The following is a 27,117-nucleotide window of genomic DNA, read 5'->3' on the forward strand; positions in this document are numbered from 1 at the left end:
CTCAACTATTCGAAAACGCAGCCATAAATGAACAAATGTTATTCTTCTTCTTCTTCAACCTATTTTTTGATGTAGATGTTTTCACAGATGATTTCAGTTATAGATGTCTCTCGCTCCCATTTTTATGATATCCGTAAATGTTATATTATAAAATTATTATTATTATTATGTTATTTTTTATTATCCGTGAATGTTAGCAACTGGACAAATTGAATGTAACGGTCAAGGAAAAGCGACCAGAATTGGTCAATCGTAAAGGTATCATTTTCCACCAGGATAATGCTAGGCCGCACACGTCTTTGTCCACTCGGCAAAAATTGATGCATATTGGTTGGGAATTGATGTTACACCCACCATATAGCCCTGATCTCGCGCCAACGGATTACCACTTATTTCGATCCCTGGACAACTCCCTTCGTGGTAAAACTTTTAATGATGATGACGCTGTAAAATTTCACTTAACTCAGTTTTTGGCCGAAAAGGATCAGACTTTCTACGAGCGTGGAATTTTCAAGTTGTCAGAGAGATGGCAAAAGGTCATCGAACAAAATGGAAAATACATTACAGATTAAACTTCATTCCAAGTAAAAAAAAATTTTGTATTTCATTGAACAAATCGACAATTACTTAGTTGCCAACCCAATATTTACAAAGTCAGTAGTTCAACTAACTAATTTGCCGTTCCCTCTCCTTCTCTCGTCTTCTTATTATATTCTTCATCCAGATTGTTCCGTCCAGATGATCCTCTCAGTAAACCATACATTGTTCCCTTTTCCTCTTCCATTTCTTTGCATTCGTTAATTATGTGTGACGACGTCTCAGTTTTTTCATTGCAAAATCTACATACGTTTCCTCCCCTATTACCCGCAGTGCTGATCTTCTGCTGAACCTCTTTTTCTGCCAATCTCCTATGCTTTTTGTAGATTTTTCCACGTTTAATCAAATTTTAATTGGCAGCTGTTTTTAACAGGCGTGTCTCTCGTCACGAGTCCGTACGATCCTTCTAATGTTTATACAGTGTACATAACTTATAACCAAAATCCAACGACGGAAATCTAACGACGGAACTTGTGCGAGGAAAAACTTGACTGTGATAGATAGAACTGAGAACACATTAATCACCATTTTTAAAAGATAGATTATATCATGTTCCTTCTTTTCCCCCGTTGATTCTAGGATTAACGTTCCGCGAATCGGCGAACGTTCTTCGTGAGAAGCCTCCTTAACATTTTATCTAACTGTATTACATTAATCCCCGATAAACGTTTCTCTTCGGACGACTCGAATCTTCTTACCTTCCGATTAACAAGAAGAGCCCGCCCCCAGCCAGCAATCGACTCAATCGAGAAATTAACTCCCGCGTTTACGCCGTAATCAGCCACTTCGTAAACGTCAACCAGCCCAGAGAAATTTGCGGAACAATCAAATTATCTTGATCACCCCGAATCGGGATGCCTCGTTAGTAGAAGACGCAAATAAAATACCTTTAACAGAATCGAATCGATCGCCGCTACGCTTTTCCTTGAAAGAATTCAGAATCCGGTATAACAGTGTTCTCTCAATGTGTGCAGAAACTCCGGCTCTGCAGAGTTTCTTGTAGTGCAAACTTTGGTATAGTTGAAATGGCATTATTCGAAATAATTCATTGAGATCGTTTTGAAATTCTTCTTCAAGGTTATATCGTGGGCCATCCCAAAACAACCGATAAATTATAATAGTTAAATAATTATCCAATAGTAAGAAACATATTTCTGACGAGTAACTATCCTTTTACATCTTTTGTAAGTTTTCCACAAAGCAAATTGTTGTAATGATCTCTTCGAATAAAATCTACATGCTGCATATCATTTCAAGAATTATATCTTTATAATAAGATGACAATGAGAGAGAGAGAGAGAGAGAGAGAGAGAGAGAATGTTTTGCTTAAAGTAAATCGATGGACAGGCTCCTTAAAATAAAATCTTTTTATTGCACATTATTTTGAAGATTATTTCTTTTGACGTAGCTATTTAAAATCAAAAAATAACGAAATATTTCATTACTTGAAATTGCTATCATTTTAAATGCATCGATATTATTTTCATTTTCAAATAATATCATTGAAATTAATTGTTCGAAATTAATTATTAGAACCAGTTATTCTATATTTTCATTCAACAAATATTGCCTAGACCTGTTGTAGCATTTCGAATGTAAATAATAGCGATTGAAGGAGGAAGAGAGACTGAATTTTGTGGCGCTTGCCAAGTATTCTCGTGCAAGCTGAGCTTTTGAAATTCGAAAATCAAAATTTCTTATTTTTGATTTTTAGTCGACGAAACTTTTACCATCCATTACGATTATAATTACTGGTATAATAAGCGATTAAAGCTTCGGACGTGAAAGCAGGCGATGAATGGAAAACAACGACACGCGGAGAATCGAAACGCTCGGAGAAGATGAAAGACTTGATTCTCTTTCTTTTGAATTCGCCGTTCTCTTTCAGAAACTTTAATAGCTTGTTATTACACCGGAGATTTTTATGGAAAATAAAAATGTTCTCCATCCATTGCAGAAAACAGGAGTTCAATGGAAATGTACTTCTTTTCTTAACAATTTTATTGAACTGAGAATAACACAATAATGAGCTTTGAATTCTACAAATATTCCTCTTGCTTTATATTTGATCTGCTCATACAATTCGCAGTCTAAATATTAAATAAATAATTATAATCGTAATTATAATGTATTTAGTGTTATTCTGATCGGATAAACGATACTAATCGATGATGAAAATATACGCCGATCGCTTTCACATCCGATACATTATACGTTTATTTCACAAGTAATTACAATCATAATGGATGTATACGAAAAATACGTAATAGACTTTACACACTATACAAAATGTTATCAGAAAATAAATGGATAAAAAGGAATAACGTTTTCCGTTTGAAGCTCCATTTTCGAGAAAATCGTGTTTGAAAATGTCTAGATAAGACATTTATTATTACTTACTACCTATCCGGTAACCACCCTGTATAATCAATAATACACGTATTATCTAGACATTTTCAAACTCGATTTTCTCGTAAACGAAGTTAATTTTCGCACGTAGAATTACCCCCTATCCTGTATACAGGATGGTTAGTAACTAGTGGTACAGTCGGGATGGGGATGATTCTGCATACAAAAATTAAAACGAAAAATTAGAATAATGTTTCCATCATTTTGGACCCCTTTCTTGGTCAAAAATTTGGTTGAAAAATAATACTACTGAATAGGAAGCAAGTGACGCGTCTGGCCATGTCACACGAATTCTATTTCTCGTCATCGTAGAAGCCACGTAAATTTTACGTATCTGCAAACTCAGTTTTCTCGAAAACACAGCTTTGAACGAAAAAATGTTACTCCCTTTTGTTGGCTTAATTTGCATGTAGAATGTCTCCTCATCTAGTTTTATCATCGGTTACCGACCACCCTGAATATACTTTATTATCATGCAAAAGTGAAACTCGTATAAATCGTTCAGTGTACCCGCGTGTAACAGAAATTAGTAGACTGCGAATTTGATGCATTTATAGCATAAATGGATAAACGGAACGCGGAACAATGAAGAGGAAAAAAGCATTTTAAAATATTGTAGCATTACTTTCACTGTGTTAACATCGTTAAAAGAAGAAATACATTTTTATTTAATTCCTGCTTGATACGAGAAACGATGAAGATATTTACCTTGTATAATTACTCGCAGTCTAGTAATCAGTGACGAAGAAATTTATAATGCGTGCAAATAACCGGAAGACTATAAAAGAGACTGCAACAACTGTAGACTGGTTAAATGGAATTTCTGTTTGTGCACTTTTGTCGACTGCCTTTTCTGGACTGACGACGTTTTATGGACCGTGAGAAAGAAAACCAGCCCGTTATACCTAAACGTCTTATGGCGGCGCTGTAAATAGTAAGAGAATGAAGGAAAAGAAAGGAAGGGAGCGTTTTGCGTTGGTCCCGCTAAAGGACTCATCGGTGAGGCTTTCTAACGGGCCCTGCCTTACACGCGAGGATATCGGAAGGACGGTTAAGGACGGTGTACAAGGTGTCCCAAAATTATGTTACTTCCGAAAAATGAGGAGTTCCTAAGGTCATTTGAAGTAATTTTTCCCTTAGCGTAAATGCAATCCGCTGCTTTGTTTACGAGCTATTGACGAAAAACAATGACCAATGAGAGGCGAGATCAACTGCCACGCGGCAGCTGAGCCAATGAGCGGACAACATCCGCTCGTTGGCTTCGGCCGCCTCGTGCCAGCTGATCTCGCCTATCATTGGTCACTGTTTTTCATTAACAACTCATAAAGAAAGCCGCGGATTGCTTTTGCACTGAGGAAAAAGTTATTTCAAGTGATCTTAAGAACCCCTCATTTCCCGGAAGTAACATCATTTTGTGACACCTGTCACAAGTGTGTTATTTTAATCAGCGGAACGAAACAATTGCGATGGTAAAAATGTCATAAAAAGTAATAAAAGCCTGAACAAATCGGAGTCTTTAATTTCGATTGTATTAGTGCGAGTCTCGCCGACGTTCGATCCATCGCTAGGTCGGACATCGAACGCGTTTAACACTCGGCTGACTCCAAAGGAAATTCCTCCAGTAGTGGAGACACAATTTTTCCAGATACGATGGAGATCTTTTTACCAGTTATAGACAAAATACTGTCGAAACAGTCGGACAGGAATCCATCGCGACGACGTAGTGACCCTCGGGTGGCAGGATTAGTGTCTCGAAAAGTAATTTGTACTTGGCAACGGGACACCATTTGCCTAAGTGCCAGTTAACTGTAATCAAATCGTTCAGACAAATACCAGACCGGAGATTCCCGGATTAAATAGGGAACAATTATTCGAGCGATCGTATCCTACGGACGATATCCGATTACCATTTGTCTGATAATCACCGTGCAGGGCTAATTCTGCTCTTCGTGTATCTGCTCGCAACGAATCAGAGGGAGTGCCGAACATAGATGCGGCCGAAATTGTCTGGGGGCTGGTTGCGTAATGGAGTTTTGGATCAGTTGGTCCGGATCGTGTCGGCAGTTGTTCCCGTCAACGTCGTCAGACGTGAAAACCGCATTCCCGACGTTCCGTGTATCATGCACTCAGTGGCGCAGTAAATTGAGCAATGATGATTTACGTTGCTAGGTTAGAAATTCGATGCGGCACTTTCGCTCGGAACGTTTCGGCGAGATTTATTCCGTAATTCACTGTGACCGATGCGTATTTCATTGGAACTCCTTTGGACCTCTTTGTCGTATTTTAACGAGTCAGATTTTTTTTTCGTAGTGGAGATTTGTAGTAATGTGCAGGTAGGCATGTACAGTGGCCCACAAAAGTGTTCGTACACCTTTAAAAACGCAATAACTCTTTTAAAACTGAACTACGAGACTTGAATTGTTTTCAGATGATAGCAGGACTAGTACACCAGACGATGACCAAAATGCTTTTTTTAAATTTTGTTATTACTTAAAATGACAAAAAAAAATAAAAAAAACTCTCGTTTTTTAACTTTTTTAACTGAGCCTATAACGAAAATTTAAAAAATGCTTCTCATAGATCTCGGTAATTTATATGCATGCTGAAAATTTTGTCGAAATCAGTTGACGTTGTTGAACGTTATAACAAATTAAAGATGACAAAAATCGCAGTTTTATCACGACTTTGACCAAAAACTAGAAGAAATCTGCAGTTTCGTAAATCTTTCAACGCTTGTAGCTCGACTTTAGGTTAACCTATTTCGACACAATTTTCAGCATGCATATAAGTTACGAGAGGCATTTTTTAATTTTCGTTACAAGATCAGATAAAAAAGTTTAAAAACGAGAGTTTTTTAATTTTTTTCTGCCATTCCAAATAATAGCAAAATTTTAAAAAGACATTTGGTAGTGGCTAGTAGACTAGCTCCTCTATCATCTAAAAAAAATTCAAGTCATTTAGTCAAAAACACAAAAAAGTTATTACGTTTTAAAAGGTGTACGAACACTTTTATAGTTCCTTTACTTTGGAATGAGATTCTATTTATATATATAATTTATAATATATATATACAGGGTGTCCCAAAAATGTCTCGCAAACCGGAAATGAGAAATTCCTGGGATCATTTGAAGTAACTTTTTCCTTAGCGAAAATGCAACCAATGGCTTCGTTAACTAATTATTAACGAAAAACACTGACCAATGAGAGGCGAGCTCGTCTAGCGCTTGGTGGCCGAGCCAATGAGCGCACGAAGCCCAGTTCCGCTCATTGGCTCGGCCGCTTTGCGCCAGCATATCTCACCTCTCATTGGTCACTCTTTTTCGTTAATAACTCGTAAACAAAGCCGTGGATTGCATTTTCTCCAAGGACAAACTTACTTCAAATTACCTCAGAAACCTCCCATTCTCGGATCGCGAGACATTTTTGGGACACCCTGTATATATATAATTTATTATTCCTTTACTTCGGAATGTGAGATTCTATTCTCTTGTCATCAATACTTATTCATTCAAGTAGGTGTAGAATGAATGAATAATTATAGACTCAAAGTAACCTTTTACAATTTTTTATGATATTTAAACAAAAACTTAACAAAATATCATTTTCTATATTACAGTTAATAGATAATAGAAATATACAAATATAGCTTTCTTTTTGGTTTCTGTTTAAATTATGTAAAAAAAGTGTAGAAGTTACTTTGAGTTTATAATTATTCACAGCACTATCGGTGGTCTCCTTCAACTGAAACATCCTCTATATTTAAAAAGAACTTAACAAAATATTATACTTGTGCATTTCTATATTAGAAAAAATAGAAAATAGAAATATATAAATACGATAATTTTGTTGAGTTTTCGTTTAGATATCAGTAACAACGTAAAAGTTATTTTGAGTCTATAATTATGGACATTATTGTACACAATAAATACAAAGTTACATTTTATTCTAAGAAATTATTGCGATCGAAAATGTTCTAATCATGATAATTGTAATGAAAACACTATACGGCTAAATTGTTTGCGATTGTAGCCAAGGATCTATTATTGTAGAGGAGACTGTTCAAAGAGGGTAGTTACACGACTGATGCTAATCTCTGGTGATAAAGATGAAGGTAATTATGCAAAAAAAAGATCGTTATTCGATTGACTTCCCTTTGTAAATTCTTTTAGGGTTATGGTAAACGAGTCATCGTTAGTTTTCATCGACCATCACTTCACTGATACGATTTCATCGACACCGAGCTTTACCGGCATTTATTACCGACATTATCTGTTCTACGTAATTCTACATTATCCATGGCTGTTTCAGGAAGTCGATCGACTACGATACGATTTTTTCTCTCAATATCCTACACATACACCCCCATCCAAAAGTATTAGAACATTTACAGAAAATTAAATAAATTTGAGAAACCGAAAGGAAATTCTTATAATTTCGACAAACCAAATTTTATGAAATTGTAACAAGTAGATTATATACAGGGTGAAATGTAACTGCTGATACAACCGAATAGAGGCTGATTTTATATCAAAGAACACTATTCAATAGTGTACTAATTTTTCAATCTACTTTTTCTCGGAGACGAAAAAAGAATGAAAAAATGTTATTGTCTTTTAATTCGACTTATTTTTGTTTTCGTAGAATCAGCCCCTATCCGGTTGTATCACCAGTTACATGAATTAAAATTTCTTTTCGACAATACATCCACCACGTTTTTCATTATTTCCTGGACTAACTCAGGCATCTGTTCTTATTTGGTTCCATGTACAGTAAATTCTCTCCAATTGTCCCTCAGCTTTCAAGCAAAAATGGACAATTAGGGAAGAGGAAATATGATTATTCGAGCCTTGCGGTTCGTTTTTATAGTTACCGATTGAAAATAATTATAAAAACGAGACGCAAGGCTCGAATAATCGTACCTCTTCTTCCCAAATTGTCCATTTTTGTGCGTAATCTGAGCGCGAATTAGGGAGAAATTACTGTATTTAGAAAACACATCGGGAAACGATGCCTGTCTAACCAAACGAGAACTGTGAAATGAACTCAGCATACTTTTTTAATGAACAGAATGCAATAAATGGCAAAACCGATCGCATAAGTGACAAACACTTATAACTTAATATGTACTTTCGACAATATAATATCATAGAACTCGCAGACATTACCTAAACTGAATGAAAAACTACAAAATTTATACTAAATAAGGTACTCTAATACTTTTGGAGGAGAGTGTTTGTCTTCAATTAGCTTCATCCCTAGATTCATATTTAGTGGATTATGTGTAACGCGAGTTCTTGTCGTTGTTATAGTAGAAGGGGTTAAGGAAAATATGCAGGATTTACTCACTGTTCTACCCTTAGAGTTCAAACCTTCCACTACCGAAAGGGAATCGTATCGCATTTCCTTCCGGTAGTTCTTAGTCTCTCTCTCTCTCTCTCTCTCTCTCTCTCTCTCTCTATCTATCTATCTATCTATCTATCTATCTATCTATCTATCTATCTATCTATCTATCTATCTATCTATCTATTTCTCTCTCTCTCTCTCTCTCCACAATCATGAAAGATGTGAAAAGTTATATCCCGTCGTAATTTCTCATTGCTACCGTCTGTAATAGTTGACGAGGTATTATTATATTTTGGATTTCAATCTACTTCCGACTTTCCAATGAATCAGATACGAAAAAATAATGCTAGATCATACGCGACAGCGAGAAGAATCGTATGACAAGACCCAAGTATTGGAATCTGAGGAATACATTATCGCGAGTTGAAACTTTTCAACCGTGAAGGTGGTTCGAGCATACTGACTTTATAAGAATCCTTCATAAAGTGTCGAAAGTGGTATCGTAAGACGTGCCCATCGCAAAAGTATCAAAAGTATTACGCTTTTATAAAGAGAAACGCTTTCCTTGTAAAATCTCAGAAACACCAAAGTGGTATAAAGAGAAGTACTCCTTGTACGACGTCAAAAGTCGACGATTACCATGAACGTAACTATCACGATCTCCTTAACGCTACGATGCTATTGCGAATGCACTTCACAAAGCATCCTTAACTCCATTGAAAGTGATCCATTCGTTACAGGGAATAAAAACAATGCAGACGAGAAAATCCTCGAGTACAATACAATTGACTTTATCATTGAACAAATTCATTTTTTCGTTAAAACATTGGAAATGTTTCGAAAAATTGAGATCACGTTGATTTTGTTGGATAGGTAATTGAGAGCGTGATGCGTGAAGAGAATGAAGTTAGAACTGGTTAAAACGATGATGAAAGTAGAGAGTGAAAGTTATGTTTGAAGTTTAGAAATGTATTTTTTATTTATGTGAAAGTGTGAAATAAACTATATCGGAAAACCAACAGCGTCGGTTTTCTTATCAAATATCAGATTTTTTCTAATGAAATCGTGATTTATTTCGTCCGCCAATCGATGCGTCTTTGTGTTCCTTTTTAAAACGTGTCAAAAAATATCATGTCGAAAATTGATAAATAAATAAATGTTGTTCTGGTCGCGTATGTAACTCGATACACCGTGCGTTGCGTTGGTTATAAAAAAGAGGTAGCGGGAAGAAACGAAAAACACGGTGTACAAATAAAAAGTAGCAGCAGGTACAAACACATTCTGCTTTATCCACACACTTTTTCGTATACCGGAATCTCGCTGTGCAGTTGTCGAATTGTGCTATTCCAAATTTCAACTGAATACGAACAGAAAGTGCTGGGATTGCTATTGGTCGAAAGCTTATCTGCATCATATATGACGGGTTCATGTTCCACTTAATTAGTTAATGAATTATACGAAACGATTTATGCGTAATTTAGCGTATAGGAAATAGCGTACTGAAAATATACCGGCTTGTAAACGTGGAAAACAATTTCAAACTTAAAAGATATTTTTTGTGAATTGTAAAAAAATGTTTAATTAAAGAATGCTTTTTAATTTACAAACACTATAGATGAGAAGATATTAGATAGGGTCGACAGTTTTGTAACCTGTTCACGATGGAACAAAATAAGGCACATTTCAGACATTTTATGTTATTTTATTATCGCAAAGGTAAAAGTGCCACACAAACAAAAAATAAGATATGTGGTCTTCACAGAGAAGTTGCTTTAGCTGAAAAAAACCGTGCTCAAGTGGTTCAGCGTAGAATTAGCAGACATTAAAAATGTAAAAAGCGATTCATGAGCACTTTGTAAAACTTGGTTACGTAATTGGTTACGATGGATGGGTTTCGCAAAACTCGACAAGAAAACATTTGCTGCACCGCATATCCATTTGTGATTCTCAGAAAAATGCAACTTAAACATACCGTTTTTTAAAGCAAATAGCCACGGGTGCTGAAAAATGGATCAGTTACAACAATGTTGAGCGAGAAGATCCTGGTGTAAGCGAAATGAGCCATCATTCCCCATCCCAAAAACCACTCTTCATCCGAAGAAAGTAGTGCTGTGTGTCTGACGGGATTCCTGTATTATGAGATTTTACCACACAACCAGATAATAAATTCAGATAACTATTGCTCACAACTAAACGAAGCTCATATCCGTTCACTGACTCGACCATCTTGCGCCAACCGAGCTCGCCTCTCATTGGTCAGTGTTGTCTGTTAATAATTCGTAAATAAAGTCGCGGATTGAATTTGCGCCGAGAAAAACGTTACTTTAAATGACCTCAGGAACCCCTCATTTCTCGATTTTGAGTATCTTTTGGGTCGTCCTGTAGAAATGTCGCTATTGAATTTTCCTGAAAAATCGCTACAAACCTTCCGGACCAACAAATAACTTTAAACATTTGATACAGTGAAACATTTTATTATATTGAAATCAATAAACATTCGGGCACCAATACACATGCAACAAAAATCGACACGAAGAAGTTAACTTCCTTTTTAAAAATTTCACTAAATCCTCTAATCCTGTGTGAATCGCTGTGCCTCTCTTCACAATTGTATGGCGATTATCACGTAGCAGATTAAATCCGAAATTTTTATATTCGAGACAGATCGTTACAGTATAGTCGACTGTTAGAACTTTCTAAAAATATATTACTTTAACGATTTCAGCATCATATTAAATTGCGTACTTGAGCTATAATTGGTACATCCACTTTTGAAATACAACGAAAGTATTGCATCTGACAAAAATGATACGATCCGACAAGTAACTCTACATTCAAAGATATACAGGGTGGGGCATTTTAAACGAGACACGTGAATAACTCGCTTAACAAGCGTGGTCGCTCGTTTTTGACAATAGAAAAAAATAAATGTCAGAAAAAAGTTGTTTGACTTCGAGGGGCACATTATTATGATGTCGTTAATTTTTTTATACATGGAGGCGTAGAGGACATATGAAGATTTTTATGATAATCTAACTTTTTATTTACATTTTGATAAAGTCTTTAGAAGTCTTAGTCTTGAAGATCATTCAAGGTCACAACAAATGAATTACAATGAAAACAAGCGAGTTATTCAGGTGTCTCGTTTCAAACGTGCCACCTTGTATACAATCGTTTAAGAAAACATTCGAACACTCCTTCGATGAAAATTATTTCTTTCAAATTGAATGAAATGTTTTTTGCCGAAAGAAGTGTCAAAAGAAATTTTTTAAAGTTACAATCAATAGAAATAACGAACGAAATAAAAGAATTATGTATGTCAACTTCTTCATCTGGGTCTATAATAAAAACATACACGTGTGCATGCTATTCGAATTCGGTTGACGCAGAGACAATCTGCAGGGATCGAAGGATATAAATATCCCCAGATTTATTACAGTTACCGATTGAGAGCCGTAAAAAGCTACGATATTCACTATCTTTGATTGTTTGTAGATCATAACAATGTGAACCAATTCCGATGTTTTCAACATGCATATAGATTATTGGTATCTATAAACGCATTGTTTGATTTCTCGTTACAGAAAAAGAGGTTAATAAAAATTGTAATTTTTTTCATGCTTTATCGTCATATCGACAAATTACAGTTTCTGTTCAAATTTATTCTCCCATTGCCTAGGAAACTAGTCTATCTAAGACTTGAAAAATATGCAAGTCATTCAACGCAATTTGAACAAATTTATTCCGTTTCAAAAGCAGTCCAAATATTTTCCCGACCGACTTTTTGACGAATTTCCGGTACTCTACACTTTTCGAAATTTATTTTGTCCTTTCTAGCGCTAAAACCAATCTAATCAAATCAATATATACAGGGTGTTCCACATAATTGTCGCCACGATTCTTCGAACACTTTCGACGGTCTATCAAAATAATGTTCCCAATAAAAGATAATCAACTATATAAAAAATTTCAGAAAAGATGCATTTCAAAAAATCAAGATCATCTTTACTTTTTCTAAATTGCATTTTTCACTTCATATTATCGTAGCTAGTGTCAAGAAGAATTCAAAGACCTGTTATGCCATAACCTTCGGACAATCTTGACGAAAAAAAATGAAATGAATGAAGCGATATATGTTTTCGTTCAAAATTGTTTTAATTCATATCGTACCAATTCGAAGTGTGGAACACCTAAAGCAGAATCGCTTCATTGATTTCATTTTTTTCTTACATCAATGTCATCCGAAGGTCGTCGTATAACAGGTCGTTGAATTCGTCTTCACACTAGCTACAATAATATGAAATAAAAAATATACCGTGCAATTAAAAAAAATGAAGGTAACATTGATTTTTTGGAATGAAACATTTATTCTGAAATGTTTTATATACGCGATCTGTAGCTGACCAAAAACTGTTTAACTTTCCTTGGGAACATTTTTTTGTGAGACTGTCGGAAGTGTTCAAAAAAGTTATGTGGAACACTCTGTATAATCACATTCATCTCGGAAACCATCCAACGCTTTATAAAAATCCGCTGATTCTACAACGTTCTAGCGTTGAAATTTTATCGTTGGGGAGCGTTTCTATATCGTGGCCGGTCAATCTCGTATTGGACCGGCGTAGAATGCGAAACAACACTCGACATAATCCGAGCGCAGGAAATACGCCAGTCAATCCATTTCACTGCGATTTATGTGATAATCACCGGGCACTGTCTAGAACCATTCTCTGTGTCTCGGCTCCGGTAGATCGTGGTCGTGGTCGTGGTCGTGGTCGTGTATGAAATTGTTCTCGGACCACGTAACGGGACATCTGACTATAGGGACGTCTTGCCTGTCAGCGTTGTCGGTGTCCCTGTTGTCAGCTTCCACGCCACGGTCCGACAATATAGCGTTGTTTACGTACACACCGGGGGTGTACACTCGTGAACAAAAGTGGGTCGTCGGCTGTGAAAAGACCGGCCGGGCCGGTTTTACAGTTTTTAACTAAAATTGGATTGAAAGTAAACACGATGGGGGAGTATCGGGTAAAGCACGGTTGACTTTCGCGATGGCTTAAGATGGATGGATAGACTCTCGAGGCTTCTTCGCGGCGTTTACTCAACGACCTGCGATCGATTTTCGATCATATCGGAAGGCGATACGACGTACAGACGGGTAACAATGCTGACCATAATACCGCTCGGCGATTTTGTATCGTTGGGAACTAGAGCGATCCAGGGAATAAGATCTCATTGTCGGTGAAACTTCGAACGTTAAGAGCACGATAATTTTTCGGCATTATTCTTCTCCGCGTCTTCTTCGAGGATTCGGAGAAATTTGCATCGGTGTAACTTTTTTTTGCTGCTCGCAACCCCTTTCAATGTTTACAGCATTTACAGGGAAATTTGATTTACCATGGTCTTTATATGATTTATAATATGAATATAATATAAATGAATATGGGTATAATATAATATATGATCCGCATTATATTTATATATCGCTAATACAGCGAGGGACGAAATTGAGTGGACACCCTTTAAAACGCAATAACTTTTTTCCAATTGGACTAAACGACTTGAATTTTTTTTTAGATAATAGAGGGACTACCCTACTAGACAATATGACTGAAATGCTTTTTTCTAATTTTGCTATTACTTGAAATGGCAAAATAAATAAAAAGAACTCACGTTTTTTTTTAACTTTTTCATCTGAACCTATAACGAAAATTTAAAAGATACGTTTTCTAGATCTTAATTACTTATATGTATGCTGAAAATTTCATCGAAATTGGCCGATGTTGTTAAAAGTTACAAACAATTAAAGATCGCGAAGATCACAGTTTTGTCCCGATTTTTGACACTTCCGACCAGTAAGTGTGAGAAGTCTGCAGTTTTTTAAATCTTTTAACGCTTGTAACTTGACTTCGTGTCGAACTGATTCCGATTAAACTTTCAGCATGCATATACATCACCGAGATCTACAAAACGCATTTATTTAAATTCTCGTTATGGATTCAGATTAAAAAAGTTAAAAAAACGTGAGTTTTTCATTTATTTAGTCATTTCGAGTAATAACATAATTAGAAAAAAGTATTTTAGTCATTGTCTACTAGACCCTCTGTCATAAAAAAAAATTCAAGTCATTCAAACCACTTTTAGGAAAGCTATTGCGTTTTAAAAGGTGTCTACTTAATTTTGTCACCCACTGTATAACGCAGAATCGTAAAAATAATAAAAAAGAAGTAGATAATTCTTGTATTATAATTTTCCATTTTAGTCAGCACTGAAAGGTTTAACCCAACGCGGCTGATTCTCATTAAAATCGATACATTTTGGTCAACGGGCGAGTGACGTCGTGCGGTTGAATATTCATATTCATGTGTAATATTTTTATTCTGGAATCTATCAGAGAATTCAATATTGAAAGCAAACCGAAGTTTATACAAAGTTATGAGGTATTAAATATTAGCTCGTACGAAAAATTTTTTCGTTTTTCAAAATAATTTCATCCAGCAAGAGTGTTATAAAAGCACTTGATTCGGTATTTTGTCAATAAAAAAACAGGACTTCTACCGGCATAAGATCTGAAAACTATAACGGAAATGGCAAAAAGTGATTTTACTCTAAACATTCAAATATCGTCTCTCATTTTCTCGTGAAAGAGCGAAACAACTTTGCAAACGACCCGGTACAATTTTATGCCTTGCTTGCCATAGCTATGAAAAAAGTTGTTTCTTGTCAATAAAAGTTCATCTCAGTCTGTTCAATGAAATAATTATTTACTTTGCTCTAATATTTTTTGCATCATCACATGGTTTCAATTAACGGAAAGTTATTTATGCATGATTTACTTGTATCAATACACAATCATTACATACGGTAGTGGATTTTCGTGGATCGTGGTTTAAGAACCATAATTCACTATTTTGGTCCTTTTAACTATCTATTTCCCCTTGCAATTCCTTACATTATGAACGAACAGTCTGTTAACTATCGCACTGCGGTTGTCGGATTATTTTGTTATTTTGTTACATTAGAAACAACGGAAAGGGTAATATGTCTGCAAGAAATCTCCTCAAAAAAATATTTAAAAAAAAATTGCTGAATAAAACTCAGAATTGTATTGAAGCTTTGTCAATAATACAATTGCAAAAATGGTTCGTCGCACAGTGGGGAAAAATGACCAAGTTTGTGTCAAAATCGTAGAACCTTTGAAAGAAATAAAATAGTGAGATGATTTTATTTAAATTAAGCTTGAAATATTCTGGAATAGGGGAAAATTATAGAGAATATCGTTAAATTTGATATATGTATTTCGATAAACATTTTGGTTTATCCATTATGAAATGCGACTAAAAAGTGACTTTAAAATCTAGACTCTTCATATGATGCAATTCAGAATAGGCATGTATTCTATCGGTTTGTCTACATATATATTTATATATTCTCTCTCTCTCTCTCTCTCTCTCTCTCTCTCTCTTTCCATTATGTATATAAATGTATATAAATATGTATATAAAAATGAATAAATGCATCAAACAAAATGGCTCTGAAACTGAAATGAATTAAAGAAAAATGAATTAAATCGTTTTTTCTCCAACTCTGATGTGTTATACAAGTTTTGCTACGAGATTTAAATTTGGAATATCCAACATTTTATCCAAAAATATCTAGAACATTTTAAGCATAATTAAAAAAGAAAAAATCATGTCTCCATCTCATTTCTGTCAAACGTTCCAGAATATTGATACAAACATTTTTCCTCAGTCTGCCCGTTCCGAGGGTTAATGAAAATATCAGTTTTAGCGAGCGTATTTTCACAAGGGAACACGCCAATTTTAATGAGATTCTGGTATAATGTAGTTTGTTGAAAAATATTTGACACGTGATCTTTTATATCCGCAATGATCCGTATCTAGAGGTTGAGGAAATATGGTTTGTGTCCTCAAAATCGAGGGTGAAAGCCATAGTTCTTCTATAACAATGAATTTCTTTTTACAATGCGTGTTTTTGATAAGAAAAATTGTACTTTTTAAAAAATGTTTAAACAAATAACTTCTTCGGAACATTTCTCGCGCGATTAAATGTGTCGATCAAAAATACATATTTAAAAAAAAATCATTGTTCTACACCGAGCTGTTGAGAGCAAAAACCATTTATTTTTTACCCCCCAGATATGGATCATTGCAGATATAAAAAAATACCTGTCAAAACTTTCAGAAAACCATATTGTACTAAAATTTCATTGAAATCGGCGTGTTACACTTGGAAACATTTCCTCGTTAGCCTATAATACAGATTTGATCGATATAAGTTTTCAAAAAATCCGCTGGAAAGTCTTCCCACGCTACCAATCAATCATCGGACCATCCGACAAATTGAATATTTTTTGCACCGGTAGAACTCGCTGCGAACGCGCTGATGCGAATACCATAACCAGGGGATACGTCACCGATACCTCGAAACGAAATCCTTGAAACCAAATTGTTCCTTCGGAAATTCTCACGAGGCCGAAACCTGTTAAAAATCGCGTGGCCGGTGGCGGTGGTCGAATCAAAATTCCGCCGGAAGAGACAAACAGATCCGCGTGGCCGCGGGCTGAAAAACTCGATGATTTCAATGTTGCAAGCCGGGAGGCGACTTTCAGTAGGACACCGGGCGGACGAAAAGCGTGCGGGCGGTCGACGTTCATCGACACGATAATGTACCGGGTGTCGCAATAACCGGCACAGCTCCGCCGCGGAGTTTCCATAGACGCGGCATTCCGACGATTTCGGATGTGCTCGAGGACACAGTATATCGACGGGAGAGGGTGGATTGTGCGCCCCCGACCGATTTGCCGCGGCTGCGCAAATCCGGGCTCGAGCTGCAACTTCGGTACACCCGCTGGCCTGTTCGTGCCGCGTTCATCCTGTACCCTCGTGGCCTCGTGGCTCGCTCCGTGCCCTCGACGGTGTCCGTACCCGCGGCCGCGATTGTACCGATACCCGCGCACCTGTACCGGGACCGAGACCAGGACCAGTGGCAGAGCGAGTGCCGGTGCAAGTGCCGGTGCAAGTGCCGGTGCAAGTGCCTAGTGCTAGCAGAGAAGTGCTCGTACCAGTGCCACGCGCACCAGACTTAGCTCGCGTCGTCGGTCCTACTGCCGTCGGCTCCGACGCCGACGCCAACCCCGACGTCGACGCCGACGCCGACGCTCGGCGGCGCTCGACGGCGCTCGACGGCGCTCGACGACGCTGCCGCTGCCTCCACCCCCACCTCACCCTCGCATTGCTCCTTCCACTTTCTCTCGGTTCGGACATTCACTGGCGCGCACACTGACTCGCTCGCTTGCTCGTTCGTTTGCTCGGCCGTTCGTTCGCCGCACGAAATACACCGCGATAAAAACATGTCGATGACAGGCGCCGCGCAGGACGCACCGATTCATCAGTGACGGCCCGTTGAGGGACGACGGTGTCGCGCGACATAGAAAGTCACCGGCGAATAAGCGGCGGAATACACGCTCGGGTAACTGCGGCCGATGACACATTCCTTCGCGGTGTCCACAGTGGATGGTGTAACGAAATAGTACGCGAACTTTCTTTGAAAAAACCCGCAGAGTGCCGGAAGGAATTCGCGCATGCGATCGTCTTCCTTCTTCGTCTCTTCCGTCTGTTGTTGTTCTTTTCGCTTCTCTAACTTTTTTTTCGGTCTGTTCGCCGAGTACTTAGGGTGCGCTGGTTGGTGTCTTTTATTTTCTTTCTTTTTTTTGTTTGCACTGTGATCGCGAGTGACGAACGTGGTGTCGGTGATTTCGACGGTGGAGAATTTTGACGGTCGTGTGTGAAAGAATCGGTGCAGTGTTGTGTCAGCCAGTCCAGTGTTCAGCAGCGCGGTTTACGGTTCACGCTTGACGATCCACGATTGATGATTCACGGCTTCTCGTGGTCGAATCGACGAGTCGTTCCGATACCGTACAATCACGCGTTCTCATTCCAGTGAGTCGTTTATGCGATGAAAGTGGTTTAATGGTTGATCCGCTAAAACTCTTCTGGGTTATTACCAACAGCACTTATCTAGGTATGTGAAATCCGTGCTGTGCACGGCCGATATCGCCGTTCCCGGTTGCGCGATCACGTGTGGTCGTTCCAAGTCGCGGGATTAGATGGGAACCCGATGCTTTTAAATCCCAGCGCGGAAAACAACTGCCCGACGGGGTTGTAGAGTTTCCGTGTCACGATCCCGGCACGGGCGCCCGGCCTTCGGGAAATTTCATGAGACCCGAGCTACGTTCGTGCTTCCCGAAGTCATCGCGAAGATCGTGTCGTTCGGTTAACGAGCCCGTTCTTCGCTAATTTTTCGCGCTTCTAATAAAAAGAGAACGAAGTTGATGCAATCCGCGCAACTTGACAGGAGATAAATCAATGTTCCAAACTATATTGCGAGATGGACGTAAAAAAGCACAATGTACACTTTGAAAAGTTCTCAAAGCGTTTCGCCGACGGCCGTTGAGCGATCCTCGCAGTGGAATAGCCGGTCGCACGGCAAAAGAAAACGATCGTCGCTGGACAAGTACACATGATTTAGACGTCGTGTTATGCACCGGTGCACAAATTGCTGGGACAGCTCGATGGATGCGTGTTTGTAAATTCGGAATTCCGCGAACCTCGATGTGCTTTCCCGTGTGTAACACTTTCGCGCGAATACTCCGTTTAAGTGAAAGATATTAAGCTTTCGAGGGTCGGAGTTCCGAGCAGAGATAAGATCGAAGAAATATGCTGTTGCGTTGTCGAGCGTTGACAAAGTCGGGATGTGATCGTCGAAGTTTCGTTGTCTCGGTGCCGTCGGTTAGAAATGCGACGATTCAGAAGATCGACCGAAACAGAAATCCGTGTCTGCACCGTCGTATCAGGATAACGACGCCTCGCGAACTATGAGAATTCGGAAATGATACCGATTTTTCGAAATTCCTTTCATTCCGGTGAAAATTTGATTATCGCTTACGGAAAACAGTTTCCAAGAAATTGATCGTACGTTTAACGTGTTCCGCTTGCCCAAAATTTTGCACAACTATCGTGGAAAGCGGGGTTGATTGAAGCAATATGAAGTATACAAGATACAACGCGATGGTCCGATGATAAACTGTTTCTACACACGGCCGATGCAATGTGTGTATACAAAAGTGTGGAGTCACAGTTCGGGGACTGCAATTTTCTTGAACGCTCGAGGAGAGAAGGACGTGCAAAAAGATGGAATCTTTTTTTTCATCGCAAGTTTATGTTTTCCCCGTTGGTTAACGCTTTGCTCTTTGGGTGCACCTGTGGCGTGACAATAACATATTTTGATAGAAGTTCTTAACTCACCGACGACGCGACGCTACGCTACGATATTAAAGCAGAAATAGATTAAATCGCAGTTATCTGAGAACAATATCGGGGTTAGTTATTTTCGATTCATGTTCCCCCGGGATCACAAAGTTTCCCCTGGGCTGAATACAATAACATTGCTTTTCCGCGCGAGCTAATTACATATGTGTTAGTATTAAATAAAATATCGTACAGCACATCGATTAGCCCTTGCTTTATCACCTCGACTGATTAAGATAGACATACAATGAAATAATTGATCGACAGCTGAAACGGATTTAGCAAAGTTGCAAATGAAATAAAATAGTCTAGGATAAATTGGATAAAATAAATTGTGGTAAAATTACATAAAACAGTTCGACTAGAACGAGGTAGAGTGAGATAAAGCGGAATTAAATAAAGTGAAATAAACAAAATAGCGTAATGAAGTAACAAAATAAAATAAAATGCAGTAGGCCGAGATAGCGGTTTCATAAAGTTGCGCTATTGATATCGTAAAAGAAAAGAAAAGCGTATCATATATAGATACACAGTGAAACGTCGATTATCCGAGCTGAGCAAAGTAACGAAAATGTTCGGATGACGGAACAGTTGCTTAGCGGCAGTCCTAGATTTCATTTTTATTCGTTTCTTATCTCGTTTCTATATCCTTTCGCATACAGGCTGCCATAAATCGAGCTGATTGCATGCGAAACGTATTTGAACACTGTATTCGTACGAATAGTACCTTATCACGATAAATCGAAACGAGTAGCACTCGTATTTATACGAAGTGCTGCACCAATGTTCCTTTCCAATCTAATCATCGTCCTAAAGCGTCCACCCGGTAGTTTCATTAGGAATGATTTAATCTTGGAATTGGACTTTGAGAGGACGGGATTCGCGACAGATGGAGAGCTACCGTTACCAAAACGATTTGTGCGGGTGACAATGTTTCGTTCGTGGTTCGACTGTCGACGAGCCGTTGCAGCCGAGGCAAAGTAGCGGCAAAACGAACGCGCGACGGGAAACGTGTGGAATGCTAGTGAAGTGTTCGCGTAAACGCTGAAATTCTCGTTACGTTGTTGTTTTCTACGCCGAAAACAGGACACTTGGTGAACAATCATCTGATGCGGCAGGAATCCCGTAGTTTCCGCGTGCGGCGATCGATCGGCGGGCCGCGTTATTTTGAAAAGGCGCTAGATGCATATACATTGTACGTGTATAACGACACCTCGGCCGACCAGCTCCGGTGTACGCGCACAATTGGGATATCGTTCCATTCAACCGACGGAAAATCAATTCGGCTTGGTAATTACGACGCTCCCCGACGGCGAAGGCAGCTGCGACGGCAACGACAGCGTTTTCTGTGCAACGCGTGCACCGCCCCACGCACCCAGGGGTCCTTTGAGTTTTCTCGTGTGTCGTTCGGCCGACATTGCGACTCGCCGGGAAATATTGAAAACATTGCGGCCAGAACAAAGGTCGAACACCGTGTAAACGTATGAATTGCGCCGGGTTCCGGATAATAGTCGAAACTTAATATCCTGCGCCGGTATGCGTGTTACCCTCGGCGACAATCTCGCGAAACGCCCTGCCCTCTTTAACGACATTCAACGAGAATTTGCCCGAGCGCCAGAGCGAACGAGGATTTCGAGATTTAATTTGACGATGCGACGATAAAAGTGCACTTCTCGTAAACAGAATGGGCTGGATACTCAGTTTATCGCGGTGTCTTTCAAGTAGCTGAAAGATATATGGCATGCTTAAGCAACGAAGTGGGTTGTTGTGTATCGAGTCCTTGCTTAAGTAGCGTCTTTATTGAAAAAGGGTTTAAGTCTGAAACATTAATTCTCCTAGCTATACTGAAAATATTTATTACTTTTTCTCTCCTGTTTACGTACCATAAGCACAGGGATTTTATGCAATTTTCTGGGCACTGAATTCTCATTGGGAAACCACGAAACAGTTTATTTTTAAAAAGTAACCGAAGTGCTGTGGATAATTTGCTTAATACTTAATAAGATGCAGTTAATATTTTTGCCAACACTTGTTCACATAATAGTTGAATACCTTTTATCCGGAGAGATTTTAAGTACTTCCGAATGAATTTAATATGATTATTTTCACTGAGGACAAGGCGTAATACGCAGCTTTTTATTTGAGAATTAGTTGTAAAACTGACAAGGTTTCACTCATCAAAGTAAGAAACGCAATTAAACGCGCAACAATGTTTCAACTTCGAGTGCATTTCAAGAAAAATGTGTAACGCTGCAATAAGTACAAAATCAAATCCAATTAGAGTGTCATAATTTTTTATATTTCTATTAGAAATTTCTAACCCAATTTAAAAAGAAATAATTTCGGCAAAAATATGATCAAAGCGAGAGTAGCATTTATGATTACTGTGAAAACAATTATTCTCTTCGTAAGAATTGTTTTCACCCTTCTACCATTACGATTTCGATACATCAATAATTTATATTAATTACAAGCTGTCAAAATTATTTATTTGTCAGACGGATGAAAGAAAATCGAGAGGATTATACAAAATAAATCAATCAATATTTATTTCACAGTTGCTACTTCCACGTTTACCAGATGTTAACAGAATATTATAATAAAATGTGTGACCGTTTTATTATTCACGTAACCATTTCGAAACATCTGCCAATGGTTACTGGCAATAAGTATTGATCAAAGGCCATCATATTTATCAAGGAATTTATTAAAGTGGAACAGATGCTTTACCGTTAAAGGTTTTCCTTTTAGACAGGTTTTAGTATTTATAGTTTTATTGCGCAGAATTTATAGTTTTGGAACAATTGTAATTAATCAGAAATGAAAATAGCAGTTTTATCAATTGGTTTTATTTTCTAAATAACTGAAACATATTTTATTAAAATGTGTCTATGTAAATACAAAATTTGTATATGATAGAAATAATAGTATACCGTAGTGAATTTTCGATTGATCTCTAGTTAATATTATAAATAGAATATTAATCATATAAAACAATAGATACAACATTACTAATGTTATGAATAATATCTAAATACGAGGTTTCATGTAACTGGTGGTACAACTGATGCGAGAAGGCGATTCCACTTTCAAAATTCAGATGAAAATGTAGAATAAAAATTGTTCATTTCCGGCACCGTTATCGAGAATAATCAGTTTAAAGATTAATCGAAGACGCGTACTATTGTATGGGAATCGCCTGAGGCGTCCGATCATGGCCAGTCGATTCTACTCGTATCGAGGCACGTGAATCTGACGGATTCTCAAACTGATTTTTCTCGATAACGGTGCCTCAAATAATAAAATTTTCTTTTATACTTTTACCTTATTTTTTTTATATAGAATCGCTCCCTCATGGTTCTACCACCAGTTACGCGCGCGCGCACACTCTGTATCATATCCATTTCAAACTCAATTAGGAAACATGATCGATATATTGTTACTTAGCTGGTTATTGTCTACATTTTCTATAACAATTATGTGGCTTCATTTTAATCAATATCTTCTCCGGTACTATCATTTCTACGATAATTAAAATCGTTTGAAAAAACATATAGTGTGCTCTGTCCAATGAATTAACATTTCTTGTATTATATACATTATTACATATATTACATATTATTAAATATTTAATAAATATTAATAATAATATGATAATATAATATATATTAATAAATAATAATATTATAACATTTATATAATATTATTAATATTAATTATAATATTATAATATAATATAATAATATAATTATATTATTAATATAATTAAATAATAATATAATATATATTAATAAATATTAATAAATATTAAATATTTAATTAATAAACATTAACGTCACTCGGCACTCGGTACACATTGCAATTACCAAAATTAATAACCCATTCACCTTCAATCTATCTTCTTTCTCTCGCATTTCAAGCTACATTGTCTCCAAACATTCATTCACATTCACTAATCGATATTTAAACCAAGTTTACAATTCACAATACATCAATATCATACATATCGTAATACGCAGCTTAGGTGTTCATTTACAGTCCTCGCGCAACAAAGAGGCACCTTTGTGTTTATATGTTCTCTCTTACCAGCTGCTCCACTGCCGCAAATATGAATCGCTATTGGCCGACGATAATGTTCGTCAAAGGTGTCTTATTATTGTTGCGTGAGAACTGTACCTGTTATGATTTCTATTTCAGACGTTGCATAAAAAAGACACTACTTATTTCACAGGCATATGTAATTTCTATATAGTGGTATAATTCCACCCTTTGATGGATACGGATCACCATAAACGTCTAGTACAGAGCCCAACTCTAAAACGCGAATATACGCATGTATAGTCCTCACGCGACAAGAAAGCACCTTTATGTTTACAATTTCTCTCTTACCAGCTGTCCCACTGTCGCAGGTATGGTCGCACTATTGGCCGAAAACGGTGACGAAGGACGGCGGCGGTCGCCAGCGGCTGATAGCTGTGGCAGTGGGGCAGCTAGTAAGAGGGGGAATCTAAACACAATGGTGCCTCCTCGTCGCGTGAGGACTATACTTGACAAGTCATTTTAACGAAGCGGTGTTGTTCTCACATACCAAAAATAGAATTTCTGGCCGTCGTACCTCTCTCCTGCTCTCACTACAACTTGAATCGTACAGGATTGAAAATTGTAGAAGTCAACATAATTGGAAAATCGTGGCAAGGCTTCTCCAGCATATCAAACTAAGATCCTGTTTATTGAAACCTCCAAAACTTTCTGACATTTATTTTCGTTGTAACCTTTTCCTGGACGCAATTTTATTTTACGGCACTGCGATACGGTTGAAAGCGTCACTATAATGTAGCCATGTTTGCAACAAGGGAATGCTTAATGCAGAGGTCAAGTTGGTAACATAACAGCAAAGAAATCTCGAGAAAACACGCCATCGCTTTTAAATTGTGAGTCTCCGGCAAAAATCGATTAGCGCGCACATTGGAACGGCAACTTTCACGACTTGACAGCACGTAAACTGTGCTTTAAATTTTCAGCGAGCTAAACAAACATGCCATATTTTACAAAGATGGCGCCACTAAAATGTTTGGCCGAGCTACATACATACATCAACGTCGATTACTGTGATCAGTAAAATGAACGCTCGCGTGTTATCTTATTGAAAGGAGCAGTGTTATTATAATATTGGTTTGTTCGGAAAGTTCTTTCACGAGAATATGAAAGACGATTTTTTAATGTTTAAAGAAAAAGAAGAAAATTTTTTTGACATCTTTCTGCTAGCTTCGAAATCTTATTCTTGTAGAAGTTTTGCTTTTTATTGGTAAAATACTGAATGAAGTGCTTTTTTTAACACCCTTTGCAAAACGAAATTTTTTTGAAAAGCGATTTTCCGCTTTAAAATTTAATATTTAAAGTGGAAACATTTCACAGGCAATTGTGTAAGTTGAACATATTTTCTTTAAGAAAGTTTTCTTAAGAATTATAGAAAAAGTAAATCGTGTATTAATCAAACGATGCAATTATTTTGTACAGTTAATTGAAATATACCATTACATAGTAACTTGGCGTAGGATCTTCTTGTGCATGTACAGTTTCTGTTTATTCGGCATATTTTGTTTTTTTCGAAATAAAAATGATTTTTAATTATCGCACTTTTCATCTGAAAAGATTTTCATTTATCGAAAAACTGGAATTTTCAACATTATTTACGAACTTATTAACCGTATTCGATTATTATAAATAACTAGCAATGTGTGATTAATTCGGTACGGCCCACCAATTTATTAATTAAATAGTACAATATTTGATTAAGCGCAACATGAAATTTATACGATATATTACTAAATATAACGATGAAATCTTTATACCACTAAATAGAAATTACATATGCTTATGAAATAAGTAGTGTCTTTTTTTATGCAAAGTTTGAAATGGAGATCGTAACAGGTACAGTCCTCACGTAACAAGAAGGCATCTTTGACGATGATCGCCGTCGGTCAATAGCAACCAATAACTGCTGCAATGTGGCAGCTAGTAAGAGGGAGAATGTAAACACATAGCTGGCTTAGTCACATGAGGACTATACATTAATGCTGACAATGAACGTTAATTAACTTCGTAAGCAGTACATCGATTGACTTTATTCAGTGATAGCAATGAAATTAAATAATTGTACTTAAAAATGTTATACAATATGTAAGGAAGTCCTTAAAAAACACTGCGTTTACATATTATTTATTTATTAATACACTATCTAATTGTGTAATCCTTTGACATGCATAGCGGAGTACAACACAAAAGAAACAAAGTGCGAGAGAAAATTGTTATCGATTGAAGCATAAAAAATGGCATTTTATCAAGTACACACGCGCTGGCGGAAAAGTCGAGAGATTGAGAAAGAGGAATTTTTAAATAAGGAACGAATTTTCCGATAACTTAATTCATAGTTGTGGCAAGCTCTAGACAATGGAAATAATCCGCGTGACAGATTGACAGACGCGTGAACCTTTAATTAACATGTTAATTCTTCGGTGGGTTATTTTTATGCAGCAGTCGTATAGAAATAGATGTTCTACCTGATAAGCAAACTTACCGTGGACATTTGCATACAGGGTGACCAATTTAAATCGATCCAGTCAAATATCTTGGAAACCGAAAAAATGTTTCAAACAAAATTTGAATGGTTTTAGAGGGCACGTAACCTGATATTAACAAGATTTTTCTAGGTGAACGTGTCGAGGATCTATGAAGGTCAATTTTTTTTTTAACGGAATCATATATTTTTTATTTTACTAGTCAATTCAACTCGTCATTCTCTTCATAAAAATACTGAGACGTTTATTGCGAGAAATCATTGGTTTAAAAGATATTTGAATTTTAGTACCTTTTAGAGGCAAGAGTAAATCTTTGCATTCAGGCTGAAGGTGGTATTTTTGAACACCAACTTTAGATAGGTGTTTTATTACTGGCACTAACACTGACACTATTAGTTTTTTAATGCGTGAGCGATTTCAAAGTTATTTCAAGGTTGTCTTGTTTTTTTTTTTTATTAACCTGTATTTTTTATTCCGGAATCATATTCCACGTAAAACAAATGCACAACTTTTGTTTGAAACACTTTTTTGTAATATGATATTCTTAAATGAAACAAAATACCTATCAGAAGAAAGTAATGTTGTCATTTTAATAGAAAAGCGAAATTATCCTTGACATAAACATGAAAAATCAACTAAATAACTTTAAAAGTATTGATCTTACGAAAAACTGTTTCAAACAAAATTTGTGCATTTTTTACGTGAAATATGATTTCAGAATAAAAAATATAGCTTTATGACTTTGAAAACGCCCACGTATTATAAAACTAGTAGTGCCATATTTGATTCCCCACGCGAAATACAAAAGGACATGTGTTACTTTTATTTTTTAATTTGTATATTTCGAATAATTGCAGTTTCAC

The 27,117-nt window shown here is 37.0% G+C and overlaps 1 protein-coding gene across 10 annotated transcripts in view; it reads left to right on the forward strand.

Annotated features, from left to right (window-relative positions):
- LOC117227927 (neural-cadherin) overlaps positions 1–27,117 on the forward strand; it is a 716,163-nt gene that overhangs the window by 448,424 nt on the left and 240,622 nt on the right. Inside the window, exon 1 of one of the 10 annotated variants that reach the window (XM_033483484.2) lies at positions 17,625–18,390. The exons of the other annotated variants lie outside the window; for them this stretch is intronic. Within the exon in view, the coding sequence (XP_033339375.1) occupies positions 18,339–18,390 (52 nt within the window). The 5' untranslated portion in view covers positions 17,625–18,338. Of the gene's footprint in view, positions 1–17,624; positions 18,391–27,117 lie in introns of those variants that run through there. 10 annotated transcript variants of the gene reach the window in all.

Source organism: Megalopta genalis, chromosome 5 (genome assembly GCF_051020955.1).
Source record: "Megalopta genalis isolate 19385.01 chromosome 5, iyMegGena1_principal, whole genome shotgun sequence".
NCBI classification, from domain to species: domain Eukaryota; kingdom Metazoa; phylum Arthropoda; class Insecta; order Hymenoptera; family Halictidae; genus Megalopta; species Megalopta genalis.